The 27,843-nt window shown below is 46.0% G+C and overlaps 2 protein-coding genes across 5 annotated transcripts in view; one reads left to right on the top strand and one right to left on the bottom strand.

Moving 5' to 3' along the window:
* Window positions 1-7,439: 7,439 nt before the first annotated feature.
* LOC142663220 (protransforming growth factor alpha-like) lies at window positions 7,440-27,434 on the bottom strand. Of its 4 annotated transcripts, none has more exons than XM_075841693.1 (6): window positions 27,371-27,434; window positions 15,960-16,052; window positions 14,935-15,055; window positions 10,613-10,744; window positions 8,930-8,988; window positions 7,440-7,555 (listed from the first exon to the last, which is right to left on the bottom strand). In XM_075841693.1, exons 2-6 carry the CDS (start codon window positions 15,997-15,999, stop codon window positions 7,530-7,532), a joined length of 378 nt encoding a protein of 125 aa, XP_075697808.1. In that variant the 5' UTR covers window positions 16,000-16,052; window positions 27,371-27,434; the 3' UTR covers window positions 7,440-7,529. The 4 variants fall into 4 exon arrangements, with proteins under 4 accessions (XP_075697808.1, XP_075697805.1, XP_075697807.1 ...); XM_075841690.1 differs by lacking the exon at window positions 27,371-27,434 and adding an exon at window positions 27,062-27,345; XM_075841692.1 differs by lacking the exon at window positions 27,371-27,434 and adding an exon at window positions 26,868-27,053.
* The window catches only part of SGPL1 (sphingosine-1-phosphate lyase 1), a 28,558-nt gene continuing 27,839 nt past the window's right edge, over window positions 27,125-27,843 (top strand). Inside the window, exon 1 of the mRNA XM_075841688.1 lies at window positions 27,125-27,372. Within this exon, the coding sequence (XP_075697803.1) occupies window positions 27,361-27,372 (12 nt within the window). The 5' untranslated portion in view covers window positions 27,125-27,360. The remainder of the gene's footprint in view (window positions 27,373-27,843) is intronic.

Raw genomic sequence — 27,843 nt, 5'->3', positions numbered from 1 at the left:
GCTTAACTCTTTCAGCACCCTGGACAGTGACTATTTACTGACGTCTCCTAGCAACGCTCCCGTAATTACGGGAGCCCCATTGACTTCCTCAGTCTGGCTGTAGACCTAGAAATACATAGGTCCAGCCAGAATGAAGAAATGTCATGTCCAAAAAGCAAGACGCATCCGCAGCACATATAACATGTGCATGACATCTGCGGACTTCATTGCAGAATTTAGAATCTCCATTGAAGTCAATGGAGAACTTCCGCAATGAGTCCGCAACCAGTCCGCCACTGGTCCGCAACATCCATTGTATGCTGCGGACACCAAATTCCGCACCGCAGCCTATGCTCCGCAGCGGAATTTTCAGCCTCGTCTAAACGAAGCCTACTAAAAAGAAGTGGAAGGCAATGGAGAAACGGGTCCGCTGCGGATTAACGCTGCGGAGTGTCCGCAGCGGAATTCAAGAGCAATTCCGCCACGTGGGGCTTTGCCCTTAGATTAGCTTTTCATCATTGTTCTTTATGCGGCTCATGATTCTAAATCACAGAGTGATACAGTAATTGTGTAAAGTGTTCCTCCAATGTTACTCTTAACGCCCGATCTGACACAGGTAAACTATGCTGGTGGCCGCTGGGGGAAGCCGGATAGCGGTGAACAATGGCCGCCAGCGTTACACCGTACATGATACTTGCTGGGTGTCATGCGGTTGCCACTTTACCGCCTAGCGTGCAGTTGCGTCTCTCAACCCCCAATGCCAGATCGGGCAGGAGAGTAAAATTGGAGGGACACTATTTGTAATGGGAATCAGGGGCTTATCTATAGGGGATGCATATGCACCCAGGCCCTGAAGCCTAAAGAGGCCCAAACGGTCCCTGTGCTTTATATGAGAAGACGAGTGCTACAAATGAGATGTGATTCTTGGGGTACCGGTTATAAATTTTGCATTTGGGCTTAGTAGCTTCAAATTTAGCATCTAACGGGAATCATAATGAAAACAGATGATTGAACAAATGACCAAAAGTTTATCAAATAGCTCTTAATAATGCCCTTTACAAACAAGTATAAGAATGCTTACTGTACCCCTACTGCATTACACCTAGATGTCAGAGCATTTAGAAGACAAAGATGAGCAAATCATGGGTAGCTACTACATTATTCCCATGTAGAAAACCAAGTGAAAGTCGGATCTGGGAGGATATGTGAAATAAACATTCATGCAAATTTCGGCATAAATTAGGAAGACGTTTATTGTCATGTACTGCTTCATTTGGATTATATTCTCCAATAAATTATTGGGGCTATATGATAAAGGTGAATAGGAGATAGTTGCCCACACTTTGTTTCCAGAACATGCAGAAAATCCTGCAGAATGACTAATTGTCTTTGTAGAAATCCTGCTGATATCTTCCATTTTCGGCTGGTAAACGGCTGAGGGGTGGATTTTAGCTAAGGTGTCGGTGTCCTTCTGCAGACGGAGCAGTGGAGAGAGTGGAGTTGGATTTCAAACGTAAATCAGTTCTGCATCAATAAAGTTTGAGCGTTTTCCATTTCGATTAACATTTCATTTAGACATTTATCACAATGCTGACAAACCTGAACTGGCTTCTTTGTATAGAATGACATGCCGCTCACTAGTTATTAATGATTTACTTTTTGCCCCATGCGTAGTATGAACATGACACACCAGACTGTTCTACTCTAGCACAGATAGCTTTATTATACATCTGAACTTTTAGAGGAAGATAAATGGAGTCTCAGTAGAAGTTTCAACCTTACAAAGTTTGTTATCGGAATATATTAGCAGGGGCGTAACTAGGAAAGACTGGGCCCCATAGCAAACTTTTGACTGGGGCCCCCCCTCCCCTGGGTGTCACACAACCCCCCCTTGTAGATAGTGCCTTTTTTACAGCCCCCCCTGTTGATAGCGCCATACAGCCCCCTCTGTAGATAGCGCCATACAGCCCCCTCTGTAGATAACGCCATACAGCCCCCTCTGTAGATAGCGCCATACAGCCCCCTCTGTAGATAACGGCATACAGCCCCCTCTGTAGATAACGCCATACAGCCCACTTGTAGATAGTGCCATACAGTCCCCCCTGTAGATAACGCCATACAGCCCCCTCTGTAGATATCTACAAAGGGGGCTGTATGGTGCAATCTACAGAGGGGGCTGTATGGCGCTATCTACAGAGGGGGCTGTATGGCGTTATCTACAGAGGGGGCTGTATGGCGCTATCTACAGAGGGGGCTGTATGGAGTTATCTACAGGGGGGCTGTATGGCACTATCCACAGGGGGACTGTATGGCGTTATCTACAGAGGGGGCTGTATTGCGCTATCTACAGGGGGCTGTATGGCGTTATCTACAGAGGGGGCTGTATGGCGTTATCTACAGAGGGGGCTGTATGACATTATCTACAGGGGGCTGTATGGCGTTATCTACAGGAGGGCTGTATGGCGTTCTCTACAAAGGGGGCTGTATGGTGTTATCTACAGGGGGGACTGTATGGCGTTATCTACAGGGGGGACTGTATGGCATTATCTACAGGGGGTCTGTATGGCGTTATCTACAGGGGGTCTGTATGGCGTTATCTACAGGGGGTCTGTATTGCGTTATCTACAGGGGGGGCTGTATGGCGTTATCTACAGTGGGTCTGTATGGCGTTATCTACAGGGGGTCTGTATGGCGTTCCCTACAGGGGGGGTCTGTAGGGAACGCCATAAAGCCCCCTCCTGTAGGGAACGCCATACAGCCCCCCTGTAGGGAACGCCATACAGCCCCCCCTTTAGGGAACGCCATACAGCCCCCCCTGTAGGGAACGCCATACAGCCCCCCCTGTAGGGAACGCCATACAGCCCCCCCTGTAGGGAACGCCATACACACACCCCCATAGGGAACGCCATACACACCCCCCCATAGGGAACGCCATACAGCCCCCCCTGTAGGGAACGCCATACAGCGTTCCCAACCCCCCAAAAAAATGCGACCTACAGTGTGAAAAGACAAAAGACATGTATCCCCTAGCCACAGGATAGGGGATACATGTGTGATCGCTGGCAGCGATAGGGAGAACGGGGGACTGAAAGTCCCCTGAAGTTCTCCATGACTAACCTCTGACTTCCGGCGTCTGCGTAGCTCAATAAAAATGAAAGGAGCGCTGGTCACGCATGCGCACAAGCGCGACCGGCGCTCCATTCATTTCTACGGAGCTGCCGACACAGACCCCGGAAGTCCGAGGTTTGTGATGGAGAACTTCAGTCCCCCCTGTAGATAACGCCATACAGCCCCCTCTGTAGATATCTACACAGGGGGCTGTATGGTGCAATCTACAGAGGGGGCTGTATGGCGCTATCTACAGAGGGGGCTGTATGGCGTTATCTACAGAGGGGGCTGTAAGGCGCTATCTACAGGGGGACTGTATGGCGCTATCTACAGAGGGGGCTGTATGGCGTTATCTACAGAGGGGGCTATATGGCGCTATCTACAGAGGGGGCTGTATGGAGTTATCTACAGAGGGGGCTGTATGGAGTTATCTAGAGGGGGGTGTATGGCACTATCCACAGGGGGGCTGTATGGCGCTATCCACAGGGGGACTGTATGGCGTTATCTACAGAGGGGGCTGTATTGCGCTATCTACAGGGGGGCTGTATGGTGTTATCTACAGAGGGGGCTGTATGGCGTTATCTACAGAGGGGGCTGTATGGCGCTATCTACAGGGGGCTGTATGACGTTATCTACAGGGGGCTGTATGGCGTTATCTACAGGAGGGCTGTATGGCGTTCTCTACAGGGGGACTGTATGGCGTTATCTACAGGGGGGACTGTATGGCGTTATCTACAGGGGGTCTGTATGGCGTTATCTACAGGAGGTCTGTATGGCGTTATCTACAGGGTGTCTGTATGGCGTTATCTACATGGGGGGGCTGTATGGCGTTATCTACAGGGGGCTGTATGGCGTTATCTACAGGGGGTCTGTATGGCGTTCCCTACAGGGGGGGGGTTTGTAGGGAACGCCATACAGCCCCCCCCTGTAGTGAATGGCATACAGCCCCCCCCTGTAGGGAACGCCATACAGCCCCGTCTTTAGGGAACGCCATACAGCTCCCCTGTAGAGAACGCCATACAGCCCCCCTGTAGGGAACGCCATACAGCCCCCCTTGTAGGGAACGCCATACACACCCCCCCATAGGGAACGCCATACACACACCCCCATAGGGAACGCCATACAGCCCCCCCCTGTAGGGAACGCCATACAGCGTCCCCAACCCCCCCAAAAAATGTGACCTACAGTGTGAAAAGACATGTATCCCCTATCCACAGGATAGGGGATACATGTGTGATCGCTGGCAGCGATAGGGAGAACGGGGGACTGAAAGTCCCCTGAAGTTCCCCATGACTAACCTCTGACTTCCGGCGTCTGCGCAGCTCAATAAAAATGAAAGGAGCGCTGGTCACGCATGCGCACAAGCGCGACCGGCGCTCCATTCATTTCTATGGAGCTGCCGACACAGACCCCGGAAGTCCGAAGTTTGTGATGGAGAACTTCAGGGGACTTTCAGTCCCCCGTTCTCCTTATCGCAGCCAGCGATCACACATGTATCTCCTATCCTGTGGATAGGGGATATATGTCTTTTGTTTAATGGCAGAGCGGGGAGATACCTCCCTGCTCTGCCTTAGTGTTCAGTGGCGTCGCGCTCTAGCAGCCATAGCGGCTGCTAGCGGAGCCTCCGGCCAGGGTGGGGGCCCGTGCAGGCGGTAGTTACATCACTGTATATTAGGTTATAGTTTAAAGTCGTGAGGCAACCATTGGCAAACTTTATCCATTACAGCAAAGGCAGAGTTGACGCTGGGGAATAGTCTAGTCTTACTGGAAGAATTTGTATGCAGTTTCTTGACTTACTGCATAAACTGATAACTTGCCAGCAATTTCCCAGTATAAGTTGTAATTTTTAACAAACAGATCTACATCTGAATGTCCTGCTTTTACTTCTTCATAGTGTATATACCCAACAGAGAATGCTATATCAATTGCCTAGAGATTTGTATGATGTGGCTATATGTGCTGTATACAAGGTATAATGGTGACTATAATGTTACAATTATAATTTAGGTATAGCTGTTCATAGGCCGTATATGTGTGTGTGTATGTGTGTGTATATATATAGTGCTGCAATACAGATGTAGTGTATTTATAGTTATCATAGCGGCACCTTCAGGCTCGGTCACTTCCAGGTAGTGTCTGTCGAGATATCGTATATGAAATAAGTCTTTCTCTGTCACGAAGGGTCTGTGAACCCACTGGGCCATACCTCCTTGGCGGTAGGGCAGCTGGCCAACAGGGCGCAGGTCACAGTCTATGGTATATAGGGTACCTGTGGCAGCACGGACAGTAGCTTGGCAGGAACTAGGCAGCAGGTGGACGTCAGGCGTGGAGAAGCAGGCAAGCGTGGTATCCAGCACAGCACGACTATAGCAAGCACAGCACTAGATCGGGATACAGGTACAGAAACGGGAACAGGAACACTGGGAGCAGAAAACACTAGGGGACCATTTGCATAGACAGACTAAGGGATGCACAACAATGCTCAGGCATAGAACTAGGGGGCTGGACCCCTCTTATAGTCCAGGGTACTCACGGGTCAAAGTTCATCCATCCGGTCCGGTGCGCGTGCACGCTCGTGCCCGCTCTTAAAGGGGCAGAGGTGAGTGGACGCGAGCGCTGGCGTCTCCTGAGGAGGAGGCTGGGGCCAGTGCTTGCCGACTCGTGGCTGCGGCTGTCAGGGGAAGGTTGGAGCTGACAGCCCGCAGCCCGCACATATTTATATTTAATGTTGGAATAAATTTATATTTTTAAGTCTTCAGATGCTGGAGAACTATAAGTACTTTCTTGGTCTACCAACAATGAGAAGCCTATTGATAGATGATCACTGTCACCTAGTGCTTGTTCCTTCAGGCTCCACCTTGACAAGTTTTGTAGTAGGTGAATATGAAGGTCTTTTGTAAGTACTCATACACATGGTATATTATGGCTCCACGTAAATCCCCGAGCAGTCTATGGACCTCTCCTTTTCCTTCTGTATGCCTCCAATTTCTTACCGCGGTATCTAAAGGCTTTTCTACTTCATACAGAATCTGACAGAAGAAAAGTTGTGGCATGCTGCATCGGACACGTATATGGAGATATTCTCCACTAGAGTCCTTGTGGTGGCCATAGGGACTTGCGCTGCCATAAAAGCTCTGTGCACATGGCTCTGCCACACAGTCATGATTTTGCTTAGGTTTTTCTACTGTCCTTAGATTTCACTTCCATTTGTGCAAGAAATATACAGAACTGTGTTAATATCTAAGAGAGGAGATGCTTACTTGTCCATTGCATCAAATCCATCAGAACCATGAAAAAGTCAAACTTTCAGACATCTCTTCTCTATGCACAGAGGGCAAATTATATTCTTAGAAAATTCTATATTAGAATTAGGATTAGAATTAGATTAGCATGTGCTGTAACTCTGCATAGGAGGCCTGAGACCCCTACATAATGCACTTTAAAAAATTCTACAACGTGGTCAAACATATTTTTTATTCCTCCCAGGGCATGCCCTCGCCCTTACGATTTTGTTGTGGATTTTCCTTGGGTTTTCTCTATTTACTCAGTGTGTAAATATCATGTGGAATACAAAATGTACCAATAATAGTGTACAACAGCAAATCATTCTAAAGCATTTTTAGACGCTAAATAGATTTATAAAATATTATCTTTAAAGCTTTTCATGATATGCGGAAAAAAAGCACTAATATATTTTCTTTTTAAATTAAACATATGTATTTATAAACCCTACAATCACACAATATTTATAAACCCTATAATCACACAATATTTATAAACCCTACAAACATACAATATTTATAAACCCTACAAACATACAATATTTATAAACCCTACAATCACACAATATTTATAAACCCTACAATCACACAATATTTATAAACCCTACAAATATACAATATTTAAAAACCCTACAAACTTACAATAACCTAGACATGTACAAAGCCCTTATACGGCACATGTAGATGTCTATGCCCGTAATGTACATCCCTATGTGTCCAATTTCATTCACACAGACGTCTTCTCTGCCGGATCCTGTAGGAATTCAACAGAAAAAAATTGTGCCATGTTCTATCGGATGCCATATTATAGAGGTATTCTCTCCTAGAAGCATAGCTTTTAGGGGAGTATACTTTCTCCAAAATATGATACTGTATGGAGAATGATATGGAGATAATCCCTACAGCTCCGTGTGCCTCCGTACAGTCTCTGCCGTGTGGATAAGGCCTAACGCTGTCCATCTAAATGAATTTCCACTTGCAACTCCCAGCATCTGGTAAGCATTCCCAGTCTTGTAAGACGTACTATACAGGTCTTATTGACACACTAATAACGTACACTGTACTACACTATGCTTTCAGGGCTTCTTTATATATACATACAAATATGAAATGTTAAAGGTATACAACATAGATATACACTTCTGCCATCCTTTTGTGAATTCACAAGTTTAGTGGACATCTTCTTTCTGAAAATATAAAAACACAACTTAAAACACAGCTTCCGATGCAGTAACATTCAACATTTGTCTTTAGTTTCCCACAAAACCTAAGCTACACTGCACCCCGTACAGGGAAGTCACCACAGCTGTATTGTGTTTTGCTAGAAAATGTTGGTCAATAAAGGTAGGCAATCCATGTACCAAAATGAAGCACGGAAAATCGGCATCAATTTATAGTACAATATGGCCTTGTTCACACAGTGCAGATTTGCTGCAGACTTTGCATGCATCTTTTAAGCCAAAACCAGAATTAGATCCAGGAGAAGAGGCCTATAAGCTTCCTTTATATCTTTCTTCTATTTAGGTTCAATTTTTGGTTTTAGCCTTAAAAATACATACAAAATCGGCAGCAGATCTGCACTGTGTCTACAAGGCCTACAAACCCCATGATCATGTAGCAAAAAATGTCAGCGGAGATTGAGGGCAGGCTGGGGATTTTCTAATCTGCAGGATGTCAATTCTTTTGTGGATATTTGTATGCATAGAGTTACATCTGCATGAAAAATCTGCATCAAAATCCACATTTAACACATGCAGATTTCGTTGTGGATTTGTTGCAAAAAAAGTCTGCAGCGTGTGGACTCAGCTTTAGGCCCTGTTCACAGAGTTTGTGAGGCATTTTTGATGCAAAAACCGCGTAGAAAAATGCACCAAAAAATGGCCGAAAACGCCTCCCATTGTTTTCAATGGGAGGCGGAGGCGTTTTTTTCCCGGAGAAAAAGAAGTGACATGCCCTATCTTCGGGCACTTACTTCTCTGACCTCCCATTAACATCAATGGGAGGCAGAGAAAGCATTTTTTGCGGAGTTTTTGCCCGCGGTGCTCAACGGCCACGGGTGAAAAATGCGGCAAACGGCGTGCAGGCAGATCAAAATCTGCCTCAAAATTCCAGACGGAATTATGAATCAGAATTTTCTGCCTGCAAAAAACTCTGTGTGAACAGGGACTTATAGGTACAGCATGGTGTATTATTTATGCCTTGCAGGTACTTTGATGTCTTTTATTTGAGTAGGGAGTACCTGAATTTAAACGTTGAGAAACAGTGTTGTAAAGGAGTTTCTTTACGCCAAATTCACCTATGTGTGTGAACGTTTGTAAAATGAATCTTTTGGGAAATGGGCCCCATATTATACACTTAAGGGACTGTCAAGGGCTGACTTGTTCCTATAAATTATTTTCATTCTGGCAATATTCACGTGTAGGCAGCTGGCGTAGAAAATAATTATTCTTTTAGTTTTAAGCAAAAATCTTTGTAATTCAAACTCTAATGCATCATTCTTCATTGCACTAAGTAGATGCACACAAATTATTGAGCTGCTCCATCTTTAGGAAAATACTTACCATTAACATCAATATTCTTCAAAAGTGTCGGCCTGCTCTGCGCCTTTCTCCTGCATAAACTATAAGATACATTGCAGAATCACTTATACACCAAGCAGTATTGCCAGGAGAATTAGTACAAATGTTAGGACTCATGCACTCTACCACATCAGCGCCCAGTAAAACTTTACGTTTTACAGAGCTGTGATATGGTTCACGTAGAAGTGTATAGGACCCTACTGTACTTCTGAATGCTTTCTTTTTTTTTTTCCGTTCTCTCGCGTTACACTATAATTTGCTACACGACTAATTTACTACATATGAATGTGGGCTGAGAGTTTTATGTAGTTATGCGATGTCTCTGATAGTGAACACATTATTGTCTGCAAAATAACTAGCAGTATTATAATCCACAAACAGGTGCTTTATTACAGCTCTGTACAACAGTACGGTCATGTGCATGCAGGACCAGCCTTAAAGAGGCTCTGTCACCAGATTATAAGTGCCCTATCTCCTACATAATCTGATCGGCGCTGTAATGTGGATTACAGCAGTGGTTTTTATTTTGAAAAACAATCATTTTTGAGCAAGTTATGAGCAATTTTAGATTTATGATAATTCGTTTCTTAACTTTTGACCAAGTGGGCGTTGTAAAAAGAAGTGTATGACGCTGACCAATCACCGTCATACACTTCTCCCCATTCATGTCCATTTGTAATCACTGCACAGCGTGATCTCGCGAGATCCCGCTGTGCTGTCACATACACCCACATTAACTTTACTGAAGTGTCTTGAGAGTGAATAGACATCACCTCCAGCCAGGACGCGATGTCTATTCATCACTTCTGACACTTCGGTAAAGTTTCTGTGGAACTTGCTCAAAAATTATTATTATTCAAAATAAAAACCACTCTTGTTATCTACATTACAACACCTATCAGATTAGGTAGGGGATAGGGCATTTCTAAACTGGTGGCAGAGCCTCTTTAAGGTGTGCGACCACACATGGTCCATTATCTGCCATTGCTTATGCCGGGACCCACAAGCCCTGATGGTATGGGCACCTGGAGGATGCAGCTTCATTCCATAGTGTATTGATTAGGCAGTAGTATTTGGGCGCTGCATGACTGTAATATTTGAGCACTTATGGTACACCATCCCACTTAATCTGAGCACTGTGTGCATGAGCGTTAAGGGTGTGTTCACACGCTGAGATTTCAGGCATGTTTCGGGGGATAAACGCCTCGTAATACACCTTGAAAAATGCTAGCTAAAGGCCTACAAACATCTGCCCATTGAATTCAATGGGAAAAACTACGTTTAGTTCAGACGGGGTGTTTTTTACACCGCTGTTTTAACAAATAGCGCGTAAAAAGACACCCCGTAAAAAGGAGCATGTCAATTCTTGAGACGTTTTTGGAGCTGTATTTCATTGTGTCAATGGTAAAACAGCTCCAAAAACGGCTCCAAAAAAAGCCTTTTTGATTTTTTTTTGTGGACATAACCTCAGAATAAAATATTATATTGCACAAAAGGACAGATCCGCTTTGCGACATTGCTTTTATTGTAAAGAACAGGTATAAAATTCAGATTCCTCATAGACATAACCTAAGGAGAAGGCTCACAGTTGGCTCTACCAAATAGCGGGAACTAGATAATCTTTTTATAGTGAAATGCAGAACATTAAGATGAGAATATACTTACTGAATACCAAGGTATGTGCTGCCAATAAGTACCACCATAAGCACCACCACCAAAATGGAGCGAGAGTCACCGGCCATCACCTGCAACAAATCCATTTTCTGGCATCTGTTGCCAATGTAGCCTTTGAAACATCTAAGAGAATTATATACAGCAGTGCTTAAAAATGGGTAGTAATTAATATTTTATATATATATATATATATATATATATATATATATATATATATATATATATATATATATATATATATATATACAGTGAAGGAAATAAGTATTTGATCCCTTGCTGATTTTGTAAGTTTTCCCACTGTCAAAGACATGAACGGTCTAGAATTTTTAGTCTAGGTTAATTTTTGGCAAACAAGACTTAGTACTTGGTGGCAAAACCCTTGTTGGCAAGCACAGCGGTCAGACTTTTTTTGTAGTTGATGATGAGGTTTGCACACATGTTAGATGGAATTTTGGCCCACTCCTCTTTGCAGATCATCTGTAAATCATTAAGATTTCGAGGCTGTCGCTTGGCAACTCGGATCTTCAGCTCCCTCCATAAATTTTCGATGGGATTAAGGTCTGGAGACTGGCTAGGCCAGTCCATGACCTTAATGTGCTTCTTTTTGAGCCACTCCTTTGTTGCCTTGGCTGTATGTTTCGGGTCATTGTTGTGCTGGAAGACCCAGCCACGAGCCATTTTTAATGTCCTGGTGGAGGGAAGGAGGTTGTTATTCTCCCATTGATGCGGTGAAGTAGTCCTGTGCCTTTAGCAGAGAAACACCCCCAAAACATAATGTTTCCACCTCCATGCTTGACAGTGGGGACGGTGTTCTTTGGGTCATAGGCAGCATTTCTCTTCCTACAAATACGGCGAGTTGAGTTAATGCCAAAGAGCTCAATTTTAGTCTCATCTGACCACAGCACCTTCTCCCAATCACTCTCAGAATCATCCAGATGTTCATTTGCAAACTTCAGATGGGCCTGTACATGTGCCTTCTTGAGAAGGGGGACCTTGCGGGCACTGCAGGATTTTAATCCATTACGGCGTAATGTGTTACCAATGGTTTTCTTGGTGACTTTGGTCCCAGCTGCCTTGAGATCATTAGCAAGTTCCCCCGTGTAGGTTTCGGCTGAGCTCTCACCTTCCTCAGGATCAAGGATACCCCACGAGGTGAGATTTTGCATGGGGCCCCAGATCGATGTCGATTGACAGTCATTTTGTATGTCTTCCATTTTCTTACTATTGCACCAACAGTTGTCTCCTTCTCAGCCAGCGTCTTACTTATGGTTTTGTAGCCCATTCCAGCCTTGTGCAGGTCTATGATCTTGTTCCTGACATCCTTAGAAAGCTCTTTGGTCTTGTTCATGTTGTAGAGGTTAGAGTCAGACTGATGAATTGAGTCTGTGGACAGGAGTCTTTTATACAGGTGACCATTTAAGACAGCTGTCTTTAATGCAGGCACCAAGTTGATTTGGAGCGTGTAACTGGTCTGGAGGAGGCTGAACTCTTAATGGTTGGTAGGGGATCAAATACTTATTTCTCTGTGCACAATGCAAATAAATATATATAATTTTGACAATGTGATTTTCTTTTTTTTTTTTTTATATAATCTATCTCTCACTGGTAAAATTAACCTAGCCTAAAAATTCTACACTGTTCATGTCTTTGACAGTGGGCAAACTTACAAAATCAGCAAGGGATCAAATACTTATTTCCTTCACTGTATATATATATATATATATATATATATATATATATATATATATAGTTCAACAAAGGTTCTGCTTAGGGTATTGTAGTGAATTTCCATTTAAGGGGTTGTCCAATGAATTGTGCATGTCATATCAACTAGATACACCATAAATGTCTGATCAAGGGGTGTCTACCAGGATTTTGCGGGGTGCTTATACCTCATGCTGGGGGGACCAGCAGGTGATCAGGTGCTGGCCTACTGGAAAGCAGCATCAGGCTGATTCCATATTAAGGGTAGCTGTGTCTTTATTGAAGTATAGACTCATATTATGTTCTAGTACTGGCAACTAAAAGCAGACCATAACAGAATTATAGAATATTTGTAACAAACTTTTTAAAAAAAAAAAGAAAACCTCTTAAGTTCACTCAGTTTTATTCCGCCAAACATAACAGCAGTTTTCTAAAGGTGTCCATACACATTAGATGAACGCCAACCGAACCTGCAGATTTTGGTGGGACCAGCTGACCATCTAATGTGTATCGGGATGTCCGAACTCTCTCCCAACGGCAGAAGTTGGGGGAAAGAAGGATCGGCATGTTGGACTTTGGTATGCCCGATCCTTTGTTCCTGCAGAGGTGTCTGGCAATGGCTTATTTCCAATATTCGATCAGGAAGAACGCTCGTTCAGTTAACAGCTATCTAATGTATGTATGTATGTATGGCCACCTCATGTATTTACATCCTTTTTTTTAAGCCAAAACAGGAATAGGATCCAAAAAAGAAGAGAAAATAAAGTTATGTGTCTCCTCGCTTTAAAGGGATTGACGATAAACTAATCGTAGGGTGTCCCAACAGGTGGGACACTGAGCAATCAACAGTAATCTGCAGGGGAATGTTTAATTACCACGCAGCGCCATCATAAGCAGAATGATCCATAAGGGATTCATACATGGCAGATTTTGTAGCAGGAATTTCTGTGACTGACAATCAGTTCCATTTATCTTAATGGGGTTGTCTCTGCAGCAGGTGCATGGATTTCTGCAAATTCCATTCAGCTGAATGGAATTAATTTTCTGCAACAAAATCTGCTGTGTGTGAAACCATGCATTAATGGGTCAAAGAGAGAGAGATGATTCTTGTAGGTCCTCTCTGATCTGGCTAAGTAATAACACTATCCTCTTCTGTGGCACTGTACATTGTGAACTTGTACAGGCAATACATGTGTAACAAGCACAAAAAGAAAATTTTACATATAGTGTAAAGTGGATACATTAACCTCTTCCCGCGCTGCGACGCAACTGTACGTCCTGGTGCGGGTTTACTTCCAGCACCAGGACCTACAGTTACTGAGCGGGTTCCGGTGCACACTGTCCTATCGGACAGTGTCTGGGAACAGGGAGGTCAACTTTCCCCAACAGTTGATACTCCACTCTTGCCGAACAGCGGGCCATCGCCGCTGATTTTGGCAATTAACCCCTAATGCGGCGATCGATTGCAATCGCCATGTTTAAGGGGTTTGTAGCACATCGGCAACCCCCACAATGCGATCACCGGGGCTGCCGACAGTTGGCATGGCAATCGGAGGCCAAACAATGGCCTCCACATCTGCCATGTACGGAAGCCTATCAGGACCAGCCTCAGAGTGACAGGAAGTCACTGAGTGGTTCCCGGTGCGCACTGTCGATGACAGAGTGCACCGTGAACTGGGAGGTCAGTTGTCTCCGACAGCTGACACCCCACTGCAGCCGGCCAGCAGTCCAACGCCAGCGATTTCAGCAATTAACTCCTTAAATGCGGCGATCGATTGTGATAGCATTTAGGCTATTTGTAGCAGATCGGCAACCGATGGTTGTTATGGCAACCGGACCAGGTTGCCGATGGTTGGCATGGCAACCGGCAGCCGATGCTTGGCATGGCAAGCTGACGGGCTGCCATGTACGGAAGCCCGTCGGAAGCATGTATGGAAGCAGATCGGCAGCCGATGTTTGGCATGACAAGCTGACGGGTTGCCATGTACAGAAGCCTCTCAAAGGCTTCCCGTCACAGTGACGACTGTCAGCGTCACAATGACAGTTAGAACACATTACACTACGTAGGTAGTGTAATGTATTCTAGTAGCGATCAGTGCTGCAGGCAGTGGCATAACTACCGCTGTAGCAGCCATAGCGGCTGTTACAGGGCCCGCGGCATGAGGGCGCCGTGCCGCCAATTCAATAGTGTCTGCGGATGCAGTTACTATTGAACACTATGACAGAGCAGGGAGGTATCTCCCTACTCTGCCATAGGCTACTGTAACAGTGGCACAGCTCTAGGGGTCACAATGGTCGCAATTGTGACTGGGCCCATAAGCCTGAGGGACCCAAGGTCCCCGTAGCCACACAGTGCTGACCGCGTTGGTCCCGCTTCCTGAATGCTGGAGCAAGGAGCTGACGGCCACAGTGATACTGTGTAGGCTGAACTGGGTGTGTATAGGCGGGGATTGGGCCGGGTTAGAGGCGCGTCTTAACAGGAAAATAATTTGCAACGGCAGGCTTGTCAAACTTGCCGATACTTGGAAGTTGGGAGGGACGTACGTGTAACTTGCAGAGGTTGCCAATAGAGAATTTATACTGTATCAATGTTCAGAGAATATACTTACATGCACGTGGGAGTCCATTCTGATAATAAGAATCGGCATGTACCATGGAAACAAAAGTGAGTGTATGTATCTGGACAATCGGCAAATAAAATATCAGATGATGCGTTTGCCACACAGGAAGCTGTAAAATGTAGAAGTAACTTTACAAATGTAAATGAAATTTTTATATTCTAGAAATATAAACCTTGTGTACAGTTAACATGTATAGGTAGTAGAGTATTTGCTTTGTGATGTAAGCTGTTGGGTTTAAACGTGATAGAATCTGAACCTATACTTTGCTATAACATTTTACTCCTCTATACTGAACATAAACATAAAAGATTAGAGTATAAAATTCACACAATCCCTTTGTAGCATTTACGTACTAAAATGCAGAGGGAAAGAGCCAGTATCACTTCACCATTACTCCATTACAGCATTCATCACTACAGGAACATTGAATTTGGATGCAGTAAAAGCATTCCAGAATGTGGTTATATATGTTAGTTGGGTGTAGTATATGTTTGCAGTGGGATTATTCATCCAACAGCTATTGAATGTTTATGGATTGCTTAAAGGGGTTGTCCAGTCCCTAAAAATTGATGGCTTATCCTCAGGATAGGTCATCAATATCTGTTCAGTCGACACCTGTTCAATACCTGATCAGTCGGAGTCTGACACCCAGGACCCCTGCCGATCAGCTGTTTTGAAGGGGCTGCAACGCTCGTACGAGCGCTGCTTCCCCTTCATTCCTTATCTGCTCGTAGTGTGAATCGCCGACACACTTGTAGCGACGGTTCAAAGTACTACAGCCTTCCCCCATTCAAGTGAATCACACTACGAGCAGATAAGGAATGAAGGGGAAGCAGCGCTCGTACGAGCGTTGTAGCTCCTTCAAAACAGCTGATCGGCAGGGGTCCCGGGTGTCAGACTCCGACTGATCAGGTATTGATGGCCTATCCTGAGGATAGGCCATTAATTTTTAGGGACTGGACAACCCCTTTAAGAAAAAGTATGGGGCTTTAAAAGTCAAAAACATACTTTACCAGCAATAGCAAAAAGGAGCCCTCCAAGGATGTTTAACATTTTCTTTAGGTGGAGCTACAAGTTTGCATACAAGGTCTTATTCTCTGTATAACCTAAATAATAAGCAGGAGGAAAGTGATAGAGATATTCTGGATAACAAGCAGAGATCTTAAACACCACGAGATGACTTGCTGTAAGAGGAAAAACACTTTACTAAGAGGTTCTCGAATATGGATTAGTTTAAAATGGCTAGTACAGTAGATCATGAAGTCTTAACTGATAATTATTATTAATATTTTCATAGGGTTTCTGCAGAAAGCTTCAATACTTCCAATAACTGACCAAAGGGGAAATGGGGTAAAATTCCCCTCAAAATGTATTTAGGATATATTCACACATTGTGGTTAAATCGCAGTTTATTACCACAAAGTCGCGACAAAACACAGCATTTTTTAATGAAATTGTAGGGAAACCGCAAACACACTACACTTCATCATAGCATGAAAGACAACCCCTATAGTAGTCACAAAATGTTATCCATAAGGGGTTGTAGATCCTGGGGTGTTACTACAGAATTGGTAACTAATATTATCCAATGTGAACCTATTACTGGTACAGTCCACTCCATTTAAATTTATTTTTTTGCGTGACAAATGGTAATTTATGAATAACCATCTATACCTAGCTTCATCAAGTCGTTTTTTTAAATTTATTTTTCTAAGCACCTGCTGCATTTTCAAATATTACCACATGCTTTCTACACAAACTGGTTTACAATAGAAAACCATATACAAACTTGAGGAGTTTTTGATGACTTGGCATGATAATGTGGCTATTGACTTGAAACACATTTAGCATAGATTTCCTAAATAATCCTTTTTCAATCCAAGTACATTTCTATTAGGGGTCATGTTTTTGGTACTACTATGAGATCCTACGGTATGTCTGATCGCTGGGGGCCTCACCGTTAGGAACCCCACTGAGCACTAAAACGGGAGTCGCGAGTTACTTGTATCTCCTCAACTGCATGACCGGCGTGGTGAGAAGGAGTGTGAATGGAGTCGCAGTTAAGGACGTGCACTGCCCCTCCATTCAAACGTATAGAAAAGGCAGAGCTTGACCACTGGCTTGGTGATTGTGGTGGTCCCTACCATGTCCATAGTTGATGTGTTTGGTGGGAACACCCCTTTTTTTGCACAGTTCAAGTCTTTTGCTGTACTGAATTAGCTACACAAAGCTAAAGTAGTAAAACTACAGAAGATACATTTTTCAAAAAAGTGTTCATTTAGGATACGTTTAGATGGTATGTGCTGGCAGATCGTATACCATAAATGTGATGTGAACAGAGCCCTAGATAGGTATCAAACAGGCAGACCAACAACATGTCCTGATCAATCCACAAATGACTCGACACACAACAGGGACGATTTGTTGTAAAATGGGCCAAAATGTGGCATCAAGACCTATTTATGAAGCAAATGCGCCTAAAAGAACAGATGTTTGCACCTCACGAGACACTTTCCAAAAGTCTTGAAGAGGGGTTGTGGCTTAGTAAAAAGCGAGTCGTGACTTAAAATGTTCCAAAGTGCACCCAAATTTGGAGAGGAAAGAGGTGGTATAAGGGAGAGACAAGTGTCTAACATGTCTAGCAAGATGCACAAAATGTATCATACAACGTGCACCGCTGCCATACATTTAGCGCATCTTCCTTGTCTACGTTTACACTGTCTAAATCTTCACATGGTGTTTTTTCTCAGACAGTAAAAAAAACCCACAGGGCTGAGTTTCTGACTTGTTTATAGGTTGCTGTGTCTGGATAAATAAGAAAATCCACTCAGCCTGTACATAGCAGGGTCTGTACATTGTACGCCAGCCGCGTGGTCTGGTTCTGTACTCGTACAGCGTTGCCTCCATTAAAGGGGTTTGCGAGTTAAAACTTTTATGTGTCAGTGCTTTTAACCTCGGAATGTGATTACATTTGTAATGCCCTTACTGTATCAAATTTGGCCCTGTTTCCCGATGCTGCCCGTTTGACAAGCGAGAGAACAGCAGAACGGCCTATATACGTCACTAGTGACGCGCCGTATACCAGGCAGAAACTTTCAACAGTTTGACCACGTGATAGGTATATGGCTGGTAAACACAGCGGGCAAAGAGAAAGACCACCAGTTATGTGCCCCGTGGCAGCATCGGGAAACGGGGCCAATTTTGATACAGTAAGTGCATTACAAATGTAATCACATTTCGAGGTTAAAAGCGCTGACACATAAAAGTTTTCACTAGGAAAATCCCTTTAATTTGTAACATGAGGTCACTTTGGACATGATATCATCCTTTCTTCTGTAGGTTCGCACGTGCAGACTACTGCGTCTGTGAGGGCTGGCTGTGGTGATCTGACACTCTGCTGATGCCAGTAGGTAGATGGCAGCCTCGTCTTAGTAAATGAAGTGGGTAGGCAAAGCGGGTGCTGTCATTCACCAGTATCTCTCCGTCAACTCTATTCTGGAGGTGGGCGAGGATCTGCGGGGAACAAAGGCCAAGTGAATGCTATTAACTTAAAGGAACCCCTAGATCACAACCGCCAACCAATGCAAACAGAAGGTGGACGAAAAATAAGATTTAGAGTTTTGTCTGCACTGGTGTTTTACACATAAGGCCCATAGTGTCGAGAGAGGATGAATATTATAGACATTCTGAATTTATGATAGGAAGTACCGCCACAGTAACCGCCATGTAAAAAAACATTGAAACTACCACTAGATAGATCTACTTACAGCAATATTCCCATCATATCATGGATTTGTAAAGGATCTGCCAGGCACAACTATCGCAGCCTGGCCAGACGGAGCTAGCTCCCGCCCTCTGTCTATTTATACCTGCATTTCCTGTTCCTCTTTTGCTTGTGATTCTTCTCGTGTGGTTTCCTGGCCCAGCTACAGCTTCTGACTATTCGATCCTGCTCCATACTGACCCTGGCTTACTGACTACTCTCCTGCTCTGCGTTTGGTATCTCGTACACTCCTGGTTTGACTCGGCTCGTTCACCACTCTTGTTGCTCACGGTGTTGCCGTGGGCAACTGCCCCATTTCCCTTAGCTTTGTGTACCCTTGTCTGTTTGTCTCGTGCACTTACTGAGCGTAGGGACCGCCGCCCAGTTGTACCCCGTCGCCTAGGGCGGGTCGTTGCAAGTAGGCAGGGACAGAGTGGCGGGTAGATTAGGGCTCACTTGTCCCTTTCCCTACCCCCAGAATTACATAATCACAAGCCCATATACCTAGTCTACCCTGGTCCCTGACACTACAATGGACCCCCTTGAGACCCTGGCCCAGCAAATGCAGGGTCTCTCCCTACAGGTCCAGGCCCTGGCTCAGAGGGTCAACCGGCCTGACGCTACAATGGTAGTGCCCCTCACCTCACCTCTTGAACCCCACCTCAAGTTGCCTGACCGGTTCTCAGGGGACCGGAGGACTTTTCTCTCCTTTCGGGAGAGTTGCAGGCTCTACTTTCGCTTAAAGCCTCACTCCTCAGGTTCTGAGAGCCAGCGGGTGGGTATAATTATGTCCCGGCTCCAGGAAGGGCCCCAAGAGTGGGCCTTCTCCTTGGCTCCTGATGCCCCGGAACTTTCCTCCGTTGATCGTTTCTTTTCTGCCCTCGGACTCATTTATGACGAGACTGACAGGACTGCCTTTGCCGAGAGTCAGCTGGTGACCTTATGTCAGGGTAAGAGACCTGTTGAGGAGTATTGTTCTGACTTTAGGAAGTGGTGAGTAGCTTCTCGGTGGAATGACCCTGCCTTAAGGTGCCAGTTTAGGTTGGGTCTGTCGAACGCCCTGAAAGACCTGCTAGTTAGCTATCCCTCTTCTGACTCCCTAGACCAGGTTATGGCTTTAGCGGTACGACTTGACCGACGTCTCAGGGAACGACAACTTGAAAGTTTTTGTGTTTTCCCCTCTGACTCCCCCATGATGCCTCCCAAGGTCCCGTTGCTTCGCTCTTCCACGGAAGACTCGGAGGTACCTATGCAACTCGGGGCCTCCGTGTCCCCCCGACAATGTAGAGAGTTACGCAGGAAGAATGGTCTCTGCTTCTATTGTGGGGATGACAAGCATCAAGTGAACACCTGTCCTAGGCGTAAGAATAAGCAGCCGGAAAACTTCCGCTCATCGGGGAGGTCACTTGGGCGCACAGGTATTTCCCGTAAATATGAAATGTAATAAAATATTGCTTCCCTTTCAGGTCTCTTTTGTTGGTAGGTCTGCTACCGGCAGTGCCTTCGTGGATTCAGGGTCTTCTGCTAATATCATGTCTGTGGAATTTGCTATGTCTCTAGCTATGTCTTTGATTGATTTGCCTAAACCTGTCCCGGTAGTGGGTATCGACTCCACTCCTCTTGCTAATGGTTATTTTACACAGCATACCCCTGTTTTTGAACTCCTTGTTGGCTCCATGCATTTGGAGCAGTGCTCTGTACTGTTGATGCAGGGGTTATCGTCCGATTTGGTTTTAGGCCTTTCCTGGTTGCAGTTGCATAATCCCACGTTTGACTGAAATACTGTGGAGCTTACCAAATGGGGTAATGAATGTTTGATGTCATGTTTTTCTGTTAATTCTATTTCTCCCCCTGAGGAGGTGAACACGCTACCTGAGTTTGTTCAGGACTTCGCTGATGTTTTCTCTAAGGAGGCCTCCGAAGTGTTACCTCCTCATAGAGAATACGATTGCGCTATCGAATTGGTACCAGGAGCTAAGCTCCCTAAGGGTAGGATATTTAATCTTTCTTGTCCCAAACGTGAAGCCATGAGAGAGTATATCCAGGAATGCCTGGCCAAGGGTTACATTCGCCCCTCTACTTCTCCGCTAGGTGCTGGCTTCTTCTTCGTAGGGAAGAAGGGTGGTGGTCTTAGGCCATGCATTGACTACCGTAACTTGAATAAGGTCACTGTAAGGAACCAGTATCCCCTTCCTTTGATTCCTGATCTCTTTAATCAGGTTCAGGGGGCCCAATGGTTCTCTAAGTTTGATCTACGGGGGGCGTATAACCTTATCCGCATCAAAGAGGGGGATGAGTGGAAGACTGCGTTTAACACGCCCGAAGGTCATTTAGAATACCTCGTCATGCCTTTTGGGTTGTGTAATGCTCCTGCGGTCTTCCAGAATTTCATAAATGAGATTTTAAGAGATTACCTGGGGGTATTTCTTGTAGTGTACCTTGATGACATACTGGTGTTTTCCAAGGACTTGTCCTCCCACATTGAGCATGTCAGGAAGGTGCTCCAGGTCCTTCGGGAAAACAAACTATTTGCGAAAACCAAAAAGTGTGTGTTTGGGGTACAGGAGATACCATTTTTGGGTCAAATCCTCACTCCTCATGAATTCCGCATGGACCCCGCCAAGGTCCAGGCTGTGGCGGAATGGGTCCAACCTGTCTCCCTGAAGGCGTTACAGTGTTTCTTGGGGTTCGCTAATTATTACAGGAGATTTATTGCTAACTTCTCGGTCATCGCTAAGCCTCTTACGGACCTCACTCGCAAAGGTGCTGATCTCCTCCACTGGCCTCCTGAGGCTGTCCAGGCTTTTGGGGTCCTTAAGAAGTGCTTTATCTCGGCCCCGGTGCTGGTTCAGCCCAACCAAATGGAGCCATTTATCGTGGAAGTTGACGCATCCGAGGTGGGAGTGGGGGCTGTCTTGTCCCAGGGTACCAGGTCCCTCACCCATCTCCGTCCCTGTGCCTACTTCTCCAGGAAGTTTTCGCCCACTGAGAGTAACTATGATATTGGCAACCGCAAACTCTTAGCCATTAAATGGGCATTTGAAGAGTGGCGCCACTTCCTGGAGGGGGCTAGGCACCAGCTAACGGTCCTTACCGACCACAAGAATCTGGTTTTCCTAGAATCTGCCCGGAGGCTAAACCCGAGACAAGCTCGATGGGCGCTATTTTTTACCAGATTCAACTTTTTGGTTACCTATAGGGCTGGGTCTAAAAATATTAAGGCCGATGCTCTGTCGCGTAGCTTCATGGCTAGCCCTCCTTTGGAGGAAGATCCTGCTTGTATTTTGCCTCCTGGTATAATCATTTCTTCTATTGATTCTGATTTAGTCTCTGAAATTGCTGCTGATCAAGGTTCAGCTCCAGGGAACCTTCCTGAGGACAAGCTGTTTGTTCCCCTGCAATTCCGGCTAAGGGTACTTAGGGAAAATCATGACTCCGCACTATCTGGTCATCCAGGCGTCCTGGGTACCAAACACCTCATTGCCAGAAACTATTGGTGGCCTGGGTTGCCTAAAGACGTTAAGGCCTATGTCGCCGCTTGTGAGGTTTGTGCTAGGTCCAAGACTCCCAGGTCCCGACCAGTGGGCTTACTACATTCTTTGCCCATTCCCGAGAGACCTTGGACCCATATCTCCATGGATTTTATCACCGATTTGCCTCCATCTCAAGGCAAGTCGGTGGTGTGGGTTGTAGTAGACCGCTTCAGTTAGATGTGCCACTTTGTGCCCCTCAAGAAACTACCCAATGCCAAGACGTTAGCTACATTGTTTGTCAAAAACATCCTGCGTCTCCATGGGGTCCCTGTCAATATTGTTTCTGACAGAGGGGTACAATTTGTTTCATTGTTTTGGAGAGCCTTCTGTAAAAAGTTGGAGATTGATCTGTCCTTCTCCTCTGCCTTCCATCCTGAAACTAATGGCCAAACTGAGAGGACTAATCAATCTCTAGAACAATATTTAAGGTGTTTTATCTCTGACTGTCAATATGATTGGGTCTCATTCATTCCCCTCGCCAAATTTTCCCTTAATAACCGGGTCAGTAACTCGTCAGGGGTCTCCCCCTTTTTCTGTAATTTTGGGTTTAATCCTCCGTTTCACCTGGTAGTTCCAACAATCCCGAGGTAGATGTCGTTCATCGGGAACTGTGCACAGTCTGGGCCCAGGTTCAGAAGAACCTAGAGGCGTCCCAGAGCGTACAAAAAACTCAGGCTGATAGAAGACGTTCTGCTAACCCCTTGTTTATGGTCGGGGATCTGGTGTGGTTATCATCTAGGAACTTGCGCCTTAAGGTCCCGTCCAAGAAGTTTGCTCCCCGGTTTATTGGGCCGTATAATGTCATTGAAGTCCTCAATCCTGTCTCCTTCCGACTGGAGTTGCCCCCATCTTTTCGTATACACGACGTGTTTCATGCCTCCCTCCTTAAACGCTGCTCCCCGTCCTTGGCTCCCTCGAGGAAACCTCCTGTTCCCGTTCTCACCCCTGAGGGGGTGGAATTCGAGGTGGCCAAGATTGTGGACAGCAAGATGGTCCAAGGCTCCCTCCAGTACCTCGTCCATTGGAGAGGATACGGGCCTGAGGAGAGGACTTGGGTACCCGCCCGGGATGTTCACGCTGGGGTATTGGTCAGGAAGTTCCACCTTCGTTTCCCCAATAAACCAAGTCCACTTAGAAAGGGTCCGGTGGCCCCTCATAAAAGGGGGGGGGTACTGTAAAGGATCTGCCAGGCACAACTTCTGTGTATACGCCCATTGGTAATCAGTCTGCACCTGAGTCTATGTCTCTGAGACTGACTCCATCTTCCACCACTCAGGATGGCAGGCTTAGGAGTGGGAGAGCCTATCGCAGCCTGGCCAGACGGAGCTAGCTCCCGCCCTCTGTCTATTTATACCTGCCTTTCCTGTTCCTCCTTTGCTTGTGATTCTTCTCGTGTGGTTTCCTGGCCCAGCTACAGCTTCTGACTATTCGATCCTGCTCCATACTGACCCTGGCTTACTGACTACTCTCCTGCTCTGCGTTTGGTATCTCGTACACTCCTGGTTTGACTCGACTCGTTCACCACTCTTGTTGCTCACGGTGTTGCCGTGGGCAACTGCCCCATTTCCCTTAGCTTTGTGTACCCTTGTCTGTTTGTCTCGTGCACTTACTGAGCGTAGGGACCGCCGCCCAGTTGTACCCCGTCGCCTAGGGCGGGTCGTTGCAAGTAGGCAGGGACAGAGTGGCGGGTAGATTAGGGCTCACTTGTCCGTTTCCCTACCCCCAGCATTACAGGATTGATATTTTTCTAGGATATGCCATAACATTATGATTAGTGGGTGTCCAACATTGGGACCCCTCCCGATCAGGAGAACAAGAGACCACCACCTACTGAGGAGAAAACGGCAACTCAGCCCCATTCAAGAAGTTGAGCGTCGCTGTGCAGGGAAATACTGTGAAGGAGCAGCACTTACCGAGCACAGCCGCCAATTCATTCTGGGGTTCGTGGCGGTCAGACCCCAGCGATCGGTAAACAATGACATCCTAGCGATATGTCATCACTGACCACCATGGGAATACCCCGTTAATAACTCGCCATATAAATGACTATATAATATGTAATGATATAACGGGATTACGTTTTATTCATTATCATCTCATGTCATTGTGGGATGATTTGTTTGATTTTTTTTTTTCACGTTAACATAATCCCATGTTTTATCTGAGCAATGTACTAACACATCAAAGATTGTGGTGAATGAACGTGCTAAATCCCATCACAGCTGGCGACTAGCGAATCAAAGAAGTAAACATCGTGACTGAATAGATAATGGTATAATGATTATGTGGAGTTTCCTTTTGATCTAACTAGTATTAAAATGATAGGAATATCATTACTACAGAGCTCCTATTACTGTTTGCATTCAAGTATCCCAGTTTACAGCTGTCCAATGGGGTTTACTATATACTTATATATCATATTTTATCCGTTTTGGCCTACCTCCCAACCGTCCCGGATACAACTTTTTCTGCATCCTCAGGACGTAGATACAGTTGAACCCAATTCTGAAGCAGGGAATCATCAGCTCCCTGCTTCATAATTAGTTCAGAGCGGAGGAGCAGAGGAAGCTCCACCGCTCGCTGAGGACTCCCCGGGAACGGCGCCACTTTAAGCGTATGGATGCATCTATGGGGCATTATACTGTATGGTGGCAGCTATGGGGGCATTATACTGTATGGTGGCAGCTATGGTGGCATAATACTGTATGGTGGTAGCTATGGGGGCATTATAATGTATGGTGGTAGCAATGGAGGCATTATAATGTATGGTGGTAGCTATGGGGGCATTATACTGTATGGTGGCAGATATGGGGGCATTATATTGTGTGGTGCCAAGTATGGGGGCATTATACTGTATGGTGGCAGCTATGGGGGTATTATACTGTATGGTGGTAGCTATGGGGGCATTATACTGTTTGGTGGCAGCTATGGGGGCATTATAATGTATGGTGGCAGCTATGGGGCATTATACTGTATGGTGGCAGCTATGGGGGCATTATACTGTATGGTGGCAGCTATGGGGGCATTATACTGTATGGTGGTAGCTATGGGGGCATTATACTGTATGGTGGCAGCTATGGGGGCATTATACTGTATGGTGGTAGCTATGGGGGCATTATACTGTATGGTGGCAGCTATGGGGGCATTATAGTGTATGGTGGCAGCTATGGGGCATTATAATGTGTGGTGGCGGCTGTGGGGGCATTATAATATGTGGTGGCAGCTATTTGGCGTTATACTGTGTGGGAGGCACTATGGGAGTGATACTGTGTGAGAGGCACTATGGGAGTGATACTCTGTGGGAGGCACTATGGGAGTGATACTCTGGAAGGCACTATGGGAGTGATACTCTGTGGGAGGCACTATGGGAGTGATACTCTGTGGCGGGCACTATGGGAGTGATACTCTGTGGGAGGCACTATGGGAGTGATACTCTCTGGGAGGCACTATGGGAGTGATACTCTGTGGGAGGCACTATGGGAGTGATACTCTGTGCGAGGAACTATGGGAGTGATACTGTGTGGGAGGCACTATGGGAGTGATACTCTGTGGGAGGCACTATAGGAGTGATACTCTGTGGGAGGCACTATGGGAGTGATACTCTCTGGGAGGCACTATGGGAGTGATACTCTCTGGGAGGCACTATGGGAGTGATACTCTGTGGGAGGCACTATGGGAGTGATACTCTGTGGGAGGCACTATGGGAGTGATACTCTCTGGGAGGCACTATGGGAGTGATACTCTCTGGGAGGCACTATGGGAGTGATACTCTATGGGAGGCACTCTGGGAGTGATACTCTGTGGGAGGAACTATGGGAGTGATACTCTGTGGGAGACACTATGGGAGTGATACTCTGTGGGAGGCCCTATGGGAGTGATACTCTGTGGGAGGCACTATGGGAGTGATACTCTGTGGGAGGCACTATGGGAGTGATACTCTGTGGGAGGCACTATGGGAGTGATACTCTCTGGGAGGCACTATGGGAGTGATACTCAGTGGGAGGCACTATGGGAGTGATACTCTGTGGGAGGCACTATGGGAGTGATACTCTGTGGGAGGCACTATGGGAGTGATACTCTGTGGGAGGCACTATGGGAGTGATATTCTGTGAGAGGCACTATGGGAGTGATACTCTGTGGGAGGCACTATGGGAGTGATACTCTCTGGGAGGCACTATGGGAGTGATACTCTGTGGGAGGCACTATGGGAGTGATACTCTGTGGGAGGCACTATGGGAGTGATACTCTGTGGGAGGCACTATGGGAGTGATACTCTGTGGGAGGCACTATGGGAGTGATATTCTGTGAGAGGCACTATGGGAGTGATACTCTGTGGGAGGCACTATGGGAGTGATACTCTCTGGGAGGCACTATGGGAGTGATACTCTGTGGGAGGCACTATGGGAGTGATACTCTGTGGGCTGAACCGGGTGTGTATGGGCGGGGATTGAGTAGGATTAGAGGCGTGTCTTAAAATATAAAAAAAAAATTGCCCTTCTTTGTGATACTTGAAAGTTGGGAGGTATAGATTTGGATCCACTGACTGTGATGGATTGAATTGCAAGTCTGCCTGATTTCCCACTAATGTACAGCTGCAAATGTAAGCAGATTTGTCATTCAGTAACCTGGGAAAGGTGGGCGGCAAACTCAGTGTAAAGTATTACTCAGCTTTCCCATAATCAGCTGTATTACTTGGGAATGGTTCTCTGTCTGCTACCCAGGACAGCGATGTGACAGGTGAGATACAGCAGCCGTGCACTTCCGTCCCTCCAGCACCAGATGTCGCTACACCCGGCAGCCGTTATTAACCCCCCAGTACCGCGGTTTTGCGCCGTTGCTATGGCTGATGGCGTCGTTTCTAAGAGTGAGACCAAGGGCAGGAGGCGACTGCAGAACACGCCATTTCCGGCCGGCTGTAGAGGAGGAGGAGTGGTGGGGGAGGCAGGAGGAGCTGGCGGAGCCGGTTGGCAATGAGCAGCTGAGCTTTAAATCAGGGGAGGAGAGCTGGCCGCTGCCGGAGATAGGAAGACGTTATCAGCTGCTTCCCTGCTGCTGTCTTGTCCCTTGTAGGTCACCGTCCTGTGTGCGCGAGGGACTGTTCTGACTGAGCGTCCCGACATGGACTTACAGGTAAGAAGACTTTCCAGCAGGTGGTTACGCCGAAAAGCAATGATCTGTGATTGTCGTGATAACATTCGAGGCATTCTGGGAGTTGTAGTTTCGCTTTATTTGGGGATCCAGGGTCATACAATACAATTGTATAAATGAGTTCCGTGTTTTGCTGGAACTTTATTGGCGTCACAATGACTTGGCAGGCCGGCTGGGAGTTGTAGTACATCGGAGAAGTTGGGGACATTCGGGCAGAAGTTTAGAATAAGCCTGTAGAGCCTGGCTGCTCGTTATTGTAGTGTATGGAGCAGGGTCCTCTCCTTTGTTTTATTGTTTGTTATTATCATTACATTATGTTTATTATTTTGTAAAGCAATGATGAGTAATCTTATATCGTCACCACTGAACTTCAATAGAATCATTTCACACGCGCTGGACTGGAATAAATAAGTTTATGTTCAGGGTTTGATGAGCATTTAGGCGCAGCTTCAG

Source organism: Rhinoderma darwinii, chromosome 11 (genome assembly GCF_050947455.1).
Source record: "Rhinoderma darwinii isolate aRhiDar2 chromosome 11, aRhiDar2.hap1, whole genome shotgun sequence".
Taxonomy (NCBI): domain Eukaryota; kingdom Metazoa; phylum Chordata; class Amphibia; order Anura; family Rhinodermatidae; genus Rhinoderma; species Rhinoderma darwinii.
Note: the sequence above shows the minus strand (reverse complement) of the source record. Positions and strands in the feature narration are given on the sequence as shown.